Source organism: Danio rerio, chromosome 13, assembly GCF_049306965.1.
Source record: "Danio rerio strain Tuebingen ecotype United States chromosome 13, GRCz12tu, whole genome shotgun sequence".
Lineage (NCBI taxonomy): Eukaryota > Metazoa > Chordata > Actinopteri > Cypriniformes > Danionidae > Danio > Danio rerio.
In genome coordinates, this window is record NC_133188.1 from 45,865,004 (window position 1) to 45,881,024 (window position 16,021).

General features: G+C 34.2%; 1 protein-coding gene and 1 non-coding gene across 3 annotated transcripts in view; both read right to left on the minus strand.

The window, feature by feature from the left end:
• The window catches only part of kmo (kynurenine 3-monooxygenase), a 37,613-nt gene extending 24,089 nt beyond the window's left edge, over positions 1–13,524 (minus strand). Inside the window, 5 exon segments of one of the 2 annotated variants that reach the window (NM_001327824.2) lie at positions 562–610; positions 2,561–2,650; positions 8,221–8,318; positions 8,503–8,572; positions 13,281–13,524. In NM_001327824.2, the coding sequence (NP_001314753.2) occupies positions 562–610; positions 2,561–2,650; positions 8,221–8,318; positions 8,503–8,572; positions 13,281–13,358 (385 nt within the window). In that variant the 5' untranslated portion in view covers positions 13,359–13,524. 2 annotated transcript variants of the gene reach the window in all.
• A 2,188-nt stretch (positions 13,525–15,712) lies between these two features.
• On the minus strand, positions 15,713–15,784 carry trnah-gug (transfer RNA histidin (anticodon GUG)). Its single transcript has one exon. It is a non-coding gene; the product is annotated as a tRNA-His (tRNA).
• Between the last annotated feature and the right edge of the window lie 237 nt (positions 15,785–16,021).

Genomic DNA, 16,021 nt, shown 5'->3' on the forward strand with positions numbered 1-16,021 from the left:
AAACCTGAGCAACAGTTTACAAAAAGCCGTCCAAAAAAATAAAAGCCCTGATTTTTTTTTTTTTTTTCTACCGCGTTTTCGGATTTCACCGCGTTCTCACACTGTGACGAAACTCGTTCACTTAATTTTTGGGATTCTGTTTTCATCTTACCTGATTGCTGGAACCGCTCTTCCCCGGACTCGAAACCGATCGCCGTGGTCGACTCCTCTCTGCATCTCGAGCCTGCGGACGTACACGGTGAGCTGAGTGGACAAACGGGTTGCAGCGGGGAAGCCCAACCACAAGGAGGTAAGGCAAGCGCAAAAGGGAACAGCGTCACACCGCCCCGCAGCGTTCGCTTGAAAAAAATAAACGCAGCCGTACATACCCCCCGGGATGTATTCCGCTGTCTTAAGAAACGTCCGCGGGACTACGTTTTCAGAATAAGCTTGGGTTGAAAACAACGTAGCTCCTGGGACGTATTTTGCTCTCTACAGAAATGTATATAGGGGTATGTAATCAGAATGAGCCAGGGTTGGGCATTTTGCATGTTTCAGAATGCTTTTTAAGCAAACTATTACCTGTTAGCAGCTCTTTGTTGAGGTTTGCTCTGTCCACGGAGAGGATGTACTGCAAAAGAAAGAACAGCTTGACACTGAACAGACAGGGTGTTTAGAGTCTGTCAGGCAGAAGTTTAATCTCTGTTATGCATGTTCTGGATTATCTGGGATATTTTGAGCTCTAAAACGATGGATTGATGACAGACATAGACTTCATTCACCTGAAAGGAACTTTAATCCACAGCTTAGATGCCGAACTGTTTAAAAGCATCATGACATACATAGCTGCTGCCAGTCTTTTACACTCTGTGTGTGTTTGTGTTTTAAGAGAAGATTACACAGCAGAAGTAATAAGCTAATGATTTCGACGGTCTTCTGTTTCTGTCCATCTGCTGATTTATAATAATCATAATCGCAGGAAGCCTCATGAAGAACAAAATGGGTCAGAGAAACTTCAGCTTTTTCAAATGCACTTACTGTACATGGAAAGCTATGAATATTCATGCATTAATCGCTTATATATTGAATTATAGAGAATGCTTATATAATTCATTCATTTTCTTCTTGGCTTAGTCCCTTTATTAATCTGGGGTCGCCACAGTGTAATGAACCGCCAACTTATCCAGCATATGTTTTACGCAGCGGATGGCCTTTCAGCTGCAACCCATCACTGGGAAACATACACACACAACTTTTTATTATAGTGTTTCATTTATAGATTTTAGCTTAAAACCCTAAATACGTAAATATATTAAATGTGCAAAATAATATAAATTATTCATCCTTTTACTTTTTTACTTTTTTATTTATTTACTTATTTATATATTGTTCATAAATTTCAATTTCTGTCACAGATTTCATATGCAAATTATTCTAATTAAATACTTTTTACTTTTTTTACCTATTCTTTGTTCATACCTTTTAATTCTGATGACCTATGGGCCAAAAATGCAAGTGTAATAATATCCAAAACCATTCAAATCATATGCCCAATAAAACTTAATACATTTAGAAATTGTATTTTTATGGCCTACAAAGCTGTGCACAAATGTAAACATACTAATTTGCAAAATTATTACAATTATATATATATATATATATATATATATATATATATATATATATATATATATATATATATATATATATATATATATAATATTCAAAACTGTAGTCTGGTGTCCTTACAGAAAAGGTCACAAATGTGCTATTATGCAAAAATATTCAAATTACGCATCATATTTTTATGTTTATGAAATTAGGCATTCTGATGAACTAAAATGTCGCTAAACATTCAAATTATTCCATTATTGTATTTATATGGCATTGCATTATTGTATTAAATACACAATATTATTGCAACTACATGTTTACGTTTATTAAAATAAGTTGTTTCATAAAGTTTAATAACATAAAGCAAGCTGCTCAAGCTACATTCAGATTCAGATATTGTCAAACTGTTGATTTTGATGTCATTTTACTCTTTTAATATGTATTAACATTCATGTATATTTAAAATATTTTTATTGAAACTTTTTACTGTATTATTTTATGGGTGTGTTGTGACAGAAAAACTAGTCCTAAGTGCTCATTTTTCATGAAAAGATGGGAAAAGACCATTCCAAAGTCCTAATCGCCACTTTTATGTGAGCAATATGATTGTAATGATTAACAAACTTGTTTTAAGGGGAAGGTTGTATTGACTCTGCTGGGTTCACTGGTCATGAAATACCAATGTTATATTTCAGCAAACAGACTCAGTCAGTCAATGTATACCTGATGTATATGTCCTTATAGCAGGTGAATAACCCTATAACTGTGCAGCTTAACCACTGTCATGTGAATGAGATTGGTTTTAAAGATTTGCTCTAAAGCTGATTTGAAACAATGTGTATTGTGAAGAGTGCTATACTATTTAAATACCTTTGACTTGGCTTTACTGAGTGAAAAACAAGGTAGCATGTAATAGTTTACACTACTGAGTATATGAATGTGCATATCTGCAAATGATTATAGTTACCTGTCCCTTCTTTCCGTAGGGTATTGGAGAACGTTTTCCATTCACATTATGGATCATGCGAGCATGCATTGGGATACCTTTAGAGACGATCTGCAAAAAAAAATGTATTAAAACATAGTCATAATGTTGGCCCCAATAGCCTAGTGGTTAAGTGAGCATATAGATATTGACTCCCGGCTAGATTCTGTCCATATTCCATCCATTCTATCCACTCACTTCATCATTTACAGTGCATCCGGAATTCATAGCGCTTCACTTTTCCCACATTTTTTACGTTAAAGCCTTTTTCCAAAAGGAATTTAATTTATTTAGGAATAAGGCTGTAACATAAAAAAAAAATGTGAAAACGTGAAGCGCTATGAATACTTTCCGGATGCACTTTAATACAATATATGAGCGTTAATACTGTAAAAAAAAAACAGAATGCACCTTTTTATATATAATTTTATATTAAATCCATAAAATATTTTTAATGAAGTCTATTATCCTTCTTCTGTATTTATTTGAAAAAAAGTAAACAGTAGTACTGTAAAACATTATTACAAATGAAAATAACTGTTTCCTATTTTAAGATATTTTTTAAAAATGTATTCATTTATTTGATGAGTTTAATAACTTTTATTTGATAACTTTGCTCTTATCACCTGACTTTTCAGAACTAAAATAATGCTCAAGAAACATGTGTAATAATTATTATATTATTAAAGACTATTACAAACGATTGTAAAAACGATTATTATTTGTAATGACAGTGTTGAATACAGAGCTGCTACATTTTTTTCTGAATGAATGAATCCCTGCAGAGAAAGAGACAGAGACAGAAAGAGAGAGAGAGAGAAGGAGAGAGAGAGGTTAAAATTAAAACAAATGTGGTTAAAGCCTTTATTAAATCCCCAAAATCTAATTTCGAAATGATCTAGAATCTAGATTGACTGTAATGTTGTTCCAAGACCGACAAAAGATGTTGATCCAGGCGGATGTCCTGGATAAATCACATTTTGCTTTTCAAACAAATAGAGCTCACAGCTACGTCCATCAATCTGTTTTGTTGCATGTTTTAGATGGCAAATTCACTAGAGGGCGCTGTCTACATTTTTGCAAATATGAAATTTGTTACTTAGGGTATGTATCACTAAGCAAACGACTGACCTAAACCCTTCCCTAAACCCAAACAACAGTGTTTTTAAAACCACAAATATAAGAGAAAAGTGCACTGCGACCACATAGTTTTAATTTGATTCTATTTTTTATAATAATAATAATAACAACTTACAATTATACAGCACTTTTCTGGACGCTCAAAGCGTTTTACGCATTTTTTGGGGGAATCTCCTCATCCACCACCAGTGTGCAGCATCCACCTGGATGACGAGATGGCAGCCATTTTGCACCAGACCGCACACCACACACCATACCCCAGCTGATCGGTGGTTAGGAGGCCATGATGGACAGAGCAGGGCAAATTTGGCCAGAATGCCAAGGGTAAACCCCTATTTTTTTTCGAAGAACATCCTTAGATTTTTAACGTCCACATAGGGTTAGAACTTCATCCGAAAGGCGGTGCTCACTGAGCAGTATAGAGTTCTCCTCATTACACCAGGGTGTTAGGACCGACACAGACCGCAGGTCTCTTATTGTCTCTTGTGTAACCGTTCTTCACTTGACGCCCTCTGCTGGTATCTTATTGTCTCATGTATAACCACTCATGTATAACCGCTCTTTGTATGGTGGGCTCTACACCACCATACAAAGAGATCTACCAAGCAAACTGATGACAACAGAAATGCTGTCCAAATGGAGATACAGAAGAGGCGATGGTGTTATTTTATTTGGTGTTTTGCGAAAAAACTACACAAAAAAATAATTATTTATTCATTGATAATATGTCGCTGTAAATATTATTAGTGTGAAAAGGAACAAAAGTTGCATCATACTGCACTGTACATACGCGGAAATTAAGGTACAAAATCTGTCTCTAAGACGGGATTTTTTCAAAAGGTAGACTTTTGTACCATACAGGTGGACATAAATACCTTTAGGGCAGTGGTCCCCAACCTTTTTATCACATCAATGCTTGACAATTTTACTGTGGCCCGGAGGGGGTAGGGGTGTATGTAGATTGCTAGTCGACCATCAATCATTTTCTCAGAGGATGACATGTCTACAAAACATTGCTGCAACTCTGATACAAGTTTTATTTATGGCGAAAACTAAAAAGCACTGCAGTGTCAAAATATGAAGCTGATCTGTCAGTTCTTGTCACATGAGTCGCGGTTCGCTTGTGCCATTCTGAAGATGTTATCAGGGTGCGCTCGGTGTATCATTTCCAATACGACTACACAAGCCATGCGCCTCCATTCACAATAATTAACTTGCTCATGGAAAAGACGTGATTTGTGAGTGCCTGCCGTCAATTGCGATCTTCAGCAGTTGATCTTTTTCTTGCACAGACATGCTGGATTCACCCGATTTGTTGACAAATGGGTTGCTGATCCATACCTTGACAGTTTGTGGATGCTTCAATGGAGACTTTACAAAGACATCTGTTTTCTAACTTAACTATTTTGCTAGCTTGTGGGTTAAATTATGGCGCTCAAGTGATCAAGATGTAACCGAGAGAATACAATCATTCTTCAAAATAAAAGATTTTTCAAAATAACAAATCGTTCAGACTTGGATAATAAATAAAACAGAAATAATTCATGATTTCTTGTGCGGCCCGGAACCAGTTGATTCGGTCCGTGGCCTGGGGGTTGGGGACCACTGCTTTAGGGTGCACTTTTGTACCTTTAAGGTACTTTAAGGTACACATTTGTTCTTTTTAGGTGTTAATATGTACCTTTAAGCACCTGTTAGGAAAGAAATGTACATTTTGAAAAGTTATCGCCCCAGTGACAGATTTTGTAACTTGAAAATCTGTGTGAACAGTGCAGTATAATGCAACTTTATTCCTATAACTGGGAGTGTAGCATTAATTTTACTTAGAAACAGCTGTCAAATATATGTTTAGGTACATTTTTGTGGTTTCAAAATGTAGGTTGAAACACCTAAGCTTGTGTTGCGGCCAGTGTCCTGTTAATTCAGGCTTCAATAACTCATGCAGAGATCCTGATCTGGCATTCCTGACTCACCCAGGCTGAAAAGTCACACAAGTGTGAAATAACCAAATCACAGAGACATTGGATTGGAAATACAGCATAATTATGCACTAAAATTCAAAGTTTAAGCCTGACTGTGCATGGCATGCTCTCTGTAAGTACTCTCTGACCTAGTTTCGCATGGTCACACTTCCTCGCTGTACTTTCTTTACTTCCCTCTGTGGAAAAGTTTGAGACCAGCTCAGCCGTCACAGAATTCATAAGCAATACTACAAGGCAGGTTCTTTATGAATAAGCAATTGCATACTGCAAAAAAGTGAAATAAAACATTGATTGTGATATGTAAAATAATAAACCCAGCTCCAGGGAGATTGTCTCTTTCATAAGTAGATCATAATTTTTTACACTCTCAGAAATAAAGGTACCAGAGATGTCACTGAGGCATTACCTTTCCAAAAAGTACTCTTTTGTTTTGCCTAAAAGCTTAATATTCGGACCTTAAAAATATATATTAGCAGTGTTGGGGAAAAAATAGTTAAGTACTAATTACATTGTTATATTTGTATTAAAATGACTTTTTCAATTGCTTGGTCTGAAAAGTAACTTACAGTAATACTCAATAAGTAGATCTAATTTAATTACTTGACTAAAAAATCCATTATTTTACGTTTTTTTTCCAGCAGCTGGAGTGGCGGAAAAATCATAAAATAAGGGCCGTTCAATTACAGAAATTTACCGTAAAATAACAGAAGGTAAACTTATCGGAAATTTTAATTTAAGGAATTTAAGGCCTGTTACTTTACAGTAAATGTCTTTTATTTTACGATAAATGTCTGTAATTTTAGGTACATTATTTTACGGTAAATGTCTGTGATTTAACATCCGTTATTTTACAGTAAATGTTTGTAATTTAAGGTCCGTTATTTTATGGTAAATGTCTGTAATTAAACGTCCGTTATTTTACAGTAAATGTTTGGAATTTATGGTCTGTTGTTTTATGGGAAATGTCTGTAATTTAACATCTGTAATTTTACGGTAAATGTCTGTAATTTTACATCTGTTATTTTATGGTAAATGTCTGTAATTTAACATTTGTTATTTTATGGTAAACGTAATTTAACGTCTATTATTTTACTGTAAATGTCTGTAATTTAATGTCCGTTATTTTACGGTAAACGTCTGTAATTTTACATCCATTATTTTACTGTAAATGACTTATGGCAAATCTCTGTAATTTAACGTTCGTCATTTTACGGTAAATGTCTGTAATTTAAAGTCTGTTATTTCATGGTAAATCTCTGTAATTTAACGTCTGTTACTTTATGGTAAATCTCTGTATTTTAATATCCGTTACTTTATGGTAAATCTCTGTAATTTAAAGTCTATTATTTTATGGTAAATATCTATAATTTAATGTTCATTATTTTACGGTAAATATCTGTAATGTAACGTACGTCATTTTTCCGTTATTACAATATCAAAAGATGTACACTAACTAACAAATGCCTTGTCATCTATCCCAGAAGTAAGAGCAACAAATAATATATTGACTTCTTGTTGATCATTTGAAAAAGCTGGAGAAGGTAGATTTTTCAGATGAATACTGCAGAAGGAACCCGCAAGGACCCAAGTTTGTCATAGAAATCAGTCAAGTTTGGTGAAGGAAAATCAGGGTTTAGGGATACATTCAGTATGGAGGTGTCTGAGAGATCTGCTGAGTGGATGGCAACCTCGACAGCCTGATGTATCAAGACATTTGTGTTGCCCATTACATTATAAACCACAGGAGAGGGCAAATTCTTCAGCAGGATAGCGCTCCTCCTCATACTTCAGCCTCCACATCAAAGTTCCTGAAAGCAAAGAAGGTCAAGGTGCTCCAGGATTGGCCAGCCTAGTCACCAGAGATGAATATTATTGAGCATGTCTGGGGAAAGATGAAGGAGGCATTGAAGATGAATCCAAATAATCTTGATGAACTCTGGGAATCCTGCAAGAACACTTTCTTTGCCATTCCAGATGACTTTATTGATAAGTTATATGAGTCATTGCAGAGATGTATGGATGCAGTCCTCCAAGCTTATGATGGAGTCAGACACAATATTCTTTTTTTCCACCGCACCATGACTTTATATTCTATACAGTACATTATTTCTGTTAAGTGACAAGACTTTTGTCTCAGCAAAGTCAGACCTTACTGTCCTAATTAAATAATTAAGAATATTAGTTGCTTCTAAAACTTGGATAGGTGACAAAAATTTGTCAGGTAGTGTACTATTGTACTGTTTTGGTATCAATATAAACTCTTTAGAAACAAAAGTGTGACAGCTTTTCTACCTTTATTTCTAAGAGTTTATGGATAAAAGCATCTAATGACTACCTATTTCTTATTCAAAGCATTGTGCTGTGCATTATTTATTAGAATGAACATGTTTTTATATCTGCATATTAATTTGAGTGACTCTCAACTATAATGAATGCATGCAAAATCTGAAAAATGAGATGAAAAAAAGCAAATGGTGCATTAAACACCTACAAGGAATGCATTTAAATGACTAAACTCACCTTATCCTCCATCCCCACATGTTTTAAGGCCTGCCGTCCCCTGTGGGAAAGGGCCAAGTTGATGCTTCGACCCTTCACAACTTTAGCCTGCCGAATATCTATCATGATAAAAGAAGATTAGTTCAGATGAACAAATTATGTTTGAAAGACATTTACACTAAATCCCTATATCTGTACCAAATGCATTATAATCATTCCTCAAGTTGTTCAGCGTGTGAATAACAAAAAAGTAGAGCAATACTACTTAAAGAAGGCTGGTTTTGAGATACATAATGAATTCACCTTCCCGAGATTCATAGACCTCAACATCAAATCCTCGTTTGGCAAGAAAGCAGGCGTTCAAAGATCCAACCTGAATTGACAGGGTTAGAATAAAAAATGCATTAAGACAATTTTATCTGTGCATCCACTTACAAAAACTCAAAAATATCAAAATGATTTAGTTTTTCTCAATATATACCTAATGCTATACTAAATGCATTCAAATATATTCTGAGTGCAGTGTAAACACTACATCGCATGGTATTTATTCATTATCCTATTTACAATACATTTTGGCAGAGTGTTGAAAGTAACATATATTTCTGAGCTTCTGGCAACTGACCTATTTTTTAAAGTTAACTATGATCTTTTTAAGCATTTTAAGTAAGCGGAATTAAGGCAACAAAGTACAACCGAACACTTCATGATTAGTTTTTTTTATGTCACACAACATTTTGTGATATGTCATTTTTATTTGAAAAAGGAATTGCCAAACTTTCTCAGACCCAGAGTTGCAAAGCTGTATAAATCAACATATATACAAGCACTCAATAAGCAAAATGATGTTTACTATAAATGTTCCACAATCATGTTGCACTGCTTGCTTCAACCTTAAATACCTCTTTTGCACAATATTAAACCTTAAATACCTCTTTTGCAAAATATTAAAACGTTAAATGCCTCTTTTGCCCAATATCCTGCACAACATTGTTCAGTCTCAAGTAAATGTAAAAGTACTTGTATATCTTATGTGTATAGTTAAGTATCATATGTAAAGTATATATGTTGGTATAGTATATGTTGTTGTTTTTTTTAAATAGCTCTTCTGTCTAGTGTTGTGTTTGCATTTATGATTTATTTATGTAGCACGGTTGGGACATTTTGTTCCTCTGTATGTCTACACATATAGCAGAATGAGAATAAAGCTCAACTTGACTTGAATATATTCTTGTGCTTTGTGCATGCCAATTGCAATATTATTCAGCATATTGGTTCATATATTTGAAGAGCACAACATTAAGGGAAACTTTCCCCCCTAAAGTAACAATATAACAATATTACAATAAAACAAAGTAACAATATTTATATTTGAATTAAAGTAAAAATGAAGTGTAATGGAATGCAGATTTTTTTTTTTTTTTTACATGCTAGTTCTTTGTTAAACTGTATTTCAACATCAGTCTACACTTCATACACTATGATAAAATAAAAAGAACATTTTGCAAACTGAGTTAGGAAAATGTTCAAATATATTCAAATTAAATAACGAAAACAATTAACACCCTGAATCATGACCTCATGTAATTTGCAAAAAAAGCACATCAAAGCCTTTCAAAATGTGAGAACCATTGTTCACCCTCATAGTTTCATGTCAAAGATTAAGTATGGAGGATTGGTGAATATATGTGGGGGGAAATTTTCAATTTGACGTAAAACTTAAACATAACTGCTTTAGCTATTTCATTTATTGACATTGAGATTTGGCCCATAGGCAGGGCTCACTGACAAAGGTCCATAATTTATCCCATACATTAACTTATTTGTCCTATTTTGACTGCTATGCCATCATGGGGAAAATAACCCATTGAAAAAGGCTTTAAGAACAAGCAGAATCATCTGTTGGCTGTAGCTTTGGTGTGACTTTAGCTAATCAGTATTAGCCAATGCTAACAAATATTTCAAACATTTATCTGAGCCATTTTTTGGGCAAAAACTGTATAGTGCAGGATGGGTTATAAACCAGGGTGTGAATTACAGTGGGGTTTAGGGGGGATTTATGGAGTCAATCTAGGGCCATATATATTTGCAAAATAAAAGAACGTTTTGCAAACAAAAAAAAATAAAGAATTGAGCAAAAAATAAATAAATAAATAAATAAATAATAAAAAAAAAAAAAAAATATATATATATATATATATATATATATATATATATATATATATATATATATATATATATATATATATATATATATATAACTATAAACTATAGAACTTGTGCATTTGTGGCAGACTCGGACCTGCTGGGCTGTAAGACCACCTCATTATACTGTGTCTCCAGTTGATGATGTCGCTTAAATGGAGGCAGGTCCATGCCTGCCGTAATTGCCTAAGTTCCCTTGACTCCGCCCTCTTGTCAAATCAGCACCACAAAGGGATATGCCCAGAAACGTAAGGTGCAAAGTGAAAAACCATGAACAAAGGAAACGCTCTGAACAAAAGAAACTGTCTATTTTGATTTATTGTTATTATTTAAAGTTATTTACGAGTTTCAAGAGCGTGACGTCGTTGCTTGTGGACCGCTGCGCCTACCCTCTCAGTAGGGATGGGTGATACCACTGTTTTTAAATTCGATACAATACCGATACTTTTTGTTAACATTTTTATGATAACGATATCGATAACGATACCACTTATTATTTAAAATGTTAATGAATTTTTCTAAATAATTTTAGTAAAAAAAACATTACATGTATATATACATACACGATCACACGACCATAGGTCATTTCAGGGTGTGTTGTCTGTAAGTGTTTATAAAGGCTGCTTGTATTGTTGCTGTGTACGACTTTCTTATCACAAATATTGCTTTTGCAACCCTTTTTCAGCAGATGAGCACGACAACACGCTGCATTACCTCTCTGCCATCATGTCATTCCATAATGCAGAAGTGTGCGACTTGCGTGTTGAGTACGTAAGTTATCTGAAATTAGAAGCTCCTAAGTATTGATTTATCGACACTCGAGCATCGATGTGCACATCCCTACCTCTCAGAACAGAGTTTGACTGGAGAGAGTAAGGTATGTTTTTGCAGCGCTCTGAAATTAACAGTAAAAATGTGGTTTATTAATGAAAGTTTTATGCTAATTTTGCTCCTAAATATGTTATGAAATGAAAGCAAGTGGGTTAGATTTATATGTGTGCACATAGCATGTAAATTTAGTGGTTAGTGTTTTATTGACACACGTGTTTGTGTCAAGTTGCCGCCCACGTGAAACTTTTTCTCTAGCGTTTTCTGAAGTTATCATGCGTTATATCATATGAATTTTGGTAGATTGAGTCTGTATAACTGTTATTAAGTGTAGTATCTGTATGAGTCTATTTGTCATTGTCATGCTCAATGATCCAAAAAGGGTCTGGTGTCAGTTGACATTTGTAGTGCTGGGTGAGACATGAGCATTGCAATTAACTGGACGAGTTTTGTAAAGACAATGTTATAAAAAATGTTTTATATATATATATATATATATATATATATATATATATATATATATATATATATATATATATATATATATATATATATATATTCATTCATTTTCTTTTCGCCTTAGTCCTTTTATTAATCAGGGGTCGCCGCAGCGAATTGAACCTCCAACTTATCCAGCATATGTTTTACACAACGGATTCCATTCCAGCCGCAACCCAACTCTTGGAAACATCCATACACACTCATTCACTACTGACAATTTAGTCTACCCAATTTACCTGTACCGCATGTCTTTGGACTGTGGGGGAAACCGGAGCACCCAGAGGAAACCTATGCAAACTCCACAAAGAAACGCCAACTGAGCCGAGGATCGAACCAGCAACTTTTTTTGCTGTGAGGCAACAGCACTACCTACTGTGCCACTGCAATCATGCATAATTATAATTGCAAATAATTTTTTGCACTACTTTTATTTGTAGTTCTTTTATTGTTTGCAAATTTCATTTTTATTTCTCAGCAATTTATTTTCGCTTTGTGATTTTTGGAGATTTGCATTTATTTACTTATTTTTGCTCGGTTCTTTATTTTTTATTTGCAAAATTTTTTTTTTATTTTGAAAGTATATATGGCCCTAGATTGACTCCATAGGGATTGACCCCCCTAATTTATTCTAGATCCTCCCTGAAGGGCATCAAAACAAGATGTACAGGGAGTCAGCCCTAGTAAGAAATAGCTTTCTCTGATCTCTTAAATATCAATAATTAAAAGTGTATAATATAAATATACATTTGACCACCCCCCCACCCCACCAACACCCCACCCTTCCCCCATAACGGTTTATCCCACTGTGAATGCACCAATAGACATCTTAAGTATTTACAAAACACATTTCTTTTAAAAATATGTGTTTATATCTGCATGTAGCCTAAAAAAAATAAAAAATAGACATAATATGTACGATTTGGACTACAGTAGCCTAATTAAAATAGTTACTAAATATCCTTCAAAACACTGAAAATGTAAACATTTTATTAATAAATTAGACGTAATTTAAATACATTCATAAATTGGATTCACTGAAGCATGTATTACCAAACTCTTACTGAAACTAATGTATAATTCATGTATCATTTCACTTAATTACAAAGGCATTTTAAATCAATTTGTCAACATTTTAAGGAGCACGAGCATTTACATAATCATTGAGCACACTAAAATACATTACAACTCGACTTTGTCTTCAGATGTCAGTGTCAACATATTAGATGGAACATTAACAGAGTTTAATAACCTTTCTGGCAATCATTCACATGTTCTAAGTTATAGTAATTACTATCCCTGGTTAGCAAAGATTACATTAAAAAAAATAAAATAACTCTAAAATGTGTTACATTAGCAAATCCTACCATCTAACTAGAGAAACTTAAAACTTCAGACAACAAATGTAACTTTTACTTTCATTTCTCACTCATTTTCACTTTTTGATTCTTCAAAAAAATCTTATATTTGATAGAAACTGTTTAAGATGTTACTAAATAGAGAGCATTGTTAGATATGTAATCATGTCATAAAGATGAAGTGATTCTCACCAAACCGCCTCCCACCACCGCGATCACTTTCCTCTTACTGCTGCTGGATTGGGGTGGATGTGAGAAAGCTGTCTCCATGTTTGACTCTTTTGAAATAATATATCAATAAAGAGGGTCTGCTGGCCTGCGACTGACTGGGTTTCAGTGAGTTTTAAAGCAGGGTTTTGTGGTTATGAAGGAGGAGCGACACAAAGTCAAACATCGACCAGCAGGATCAGCAGGTGCATCAGACCTTCAGTCAGTCAGTGTGATGATCAAACTTCACACATATTCCTGACAGAGTCGTGAAATTTAAAAACAATCCTTTTTATTCGATCTAAATGTGTTTTTATTCATTGTATGTAACTATATAGTTCGCCATACACGACATATAACCGAAGTGACATTGGGAAACTACCGGGTGTTGATATCTCAGTTCATATCAAGGATGTTTTGATTCCTATTCTTAGAAATTGCAACATCGCCATCTAGTGGAAGTGTTCAATAATAACACAAGGCTTCTTTTTTGGATGAAAAGTATGAATTATAAGAAATGTTGACAAAAATCCAAAAATAATATCGATAAACAATAAGTGAGAGAGAAAAAATGAATAAGAAATAAATAAATGGGAACAAATAGCCTAAATCGTGTGGGTTTCCTCCGGGTGCTCTGGTTTCCCCCAAAGACACGTGGTATAGTGAATAAACTAAAATTGGTGTGTGTGTGTGTGTGTGTGTGTGTGTGTGTGTGTGTGTGTGTGTGTGTGTGTGTGTGTGTGTGTGTGTGTGTGTGAATGAGTGTGTATGGGTATTTCCCAATACTGGGTTGCGGCTGGAAAACAGACTAAGCAGAAGGAAAATGAATGAATGAATGAAACACTGCTAAACCCAAAAAGTTAAGATATCTCAAACCATTTCAAATAACTAATTTCTTTAATCTTTGCCATGATGACAGTAAATAATATTTGACTAGATATTTTTCAAGACACTTCTGTACAGCTTAAAGTGACATTTAAAGGCTTAACTAGGTTAATTAGGTTAACTAGGCAGGTTAGGGTAATTAGGCAAGTTATTGTATAATGAGGATTTGTTCAGTATAGACAATCAAAAATATATATCTTAAAGGGGTTAATAATATTGGCCTTAAATGTTTTTTAGAAGAATCAAATACTGGTTTTATGCTAGCAGAAATAAAACAAATAAGACTCTCTACAGAAGAAATAATATTATCAGACACTGAAAATTTCCTTGCTCTATTAACATTCATTCTTTCATTCATTTTCTTTTCGGCTTAGTCCTTTTATTAATCTGGGGTTGCAACAGCGAAACAAACCACCAACTTATTCAGCATATGTTTTACACAGCAGATGCCCTTCCAGCTGCAACCCATCACTGGGAAACACTCCATTCACACACACTACAGACAACTTTACCCAATTCACCTGAACTGCATGTCTTTGGAAACCTGAGCACAAAGAGGAAAACCCACGCAAACACAGGGAGAACATGCAAACTCCACACAGAAATGCCAACTGACTCAGCCAAGACTCGAATCAGCGACTTTCTTGCTGTAAAGTGACAGCACTACCTACTGCACCACGGCGTCTTGACTTCAACTGTATGCTACCAATATTTTATAGCCAAATTTGTTCAATGTTAAAAAACGACTTCTTCTAGGGTTTTCTGTGTTTAAATTATAAAATCTTATATTTGAATTATTATTATAAGAGAGATTAAATATTTCAAAGCCATTCATTTTTAATTATGTAAATAAATAACACTTTATAATAATGGTCCATTAGTTAATGTTAGTTCATCTAACATTCTTTTTCCTAAAGCTTATTTATCAGAGGTCACTACAGCGGAATGAACCACCAACTACAGGATATGTTTCATGTCCTTCCAGCTGCCTCAACCCAGTACTGGGAAAGTACTTCTTAACATGAACAAACAATTAATTATAGATTTATTATAGTATTTATTCATCTTTGTTAACATTAGATAATGTTTTTAATTAAATAAAGTTAAGTAATATAAAATTAATTGGAGATCTTATTGATTAATTCATGTTAGTTTGGTCAAGTTAACTCACTGTGCATTAACTAATGTTAGCAAGCAAAGCTTCGGATTTTAATAATGCATCATTAAATCTTGAACTATGATTAATAAATGCTTCACTAGATTATTCATACTTATTTAATGTTAGTAAATGCATTAACTAACATTAACTAAGGGACCATTGTTATAAAGTGTTGCCGAAAAATTTTCATTGCTTCCAAATGAACATGGCTTTAGTGTTAGAGGTCACGTGAGACAATATAACGCATCAACAACAAGCTTGTTTAGATTAGCAAAACGTTGCTGTTTGATGATTCATTATACTTATCGTGTTCTGTGAGTTGCTTAATTGATAACCTGTAAAAGTAAATCGCAAAAATACAGGGACAAAAAACTGCCGTGACCCGGATTCGAACCGGGGTTGCTGCGGCCACAACGCAGAGTACTAACCACTATACGATCACGGCGTGCCACCTGACGGACGAGTGAACAGGCGAAATTAAGCAGCATGACGGTTACGGTAGACACATACTCCTTTTATATTTTGTTTTTGGTGCTATTTTTCAGATTTTGCTATTGTTATTTACAACTCTTTTAGGCTGTAGCTTTTACTAAATATTATAAAACAAGCAACTTGATCATTACAAATGTAAATTCGACAGTAATTCACACAATTCAGAGTAACAAATCACCTAAGTCGTCGT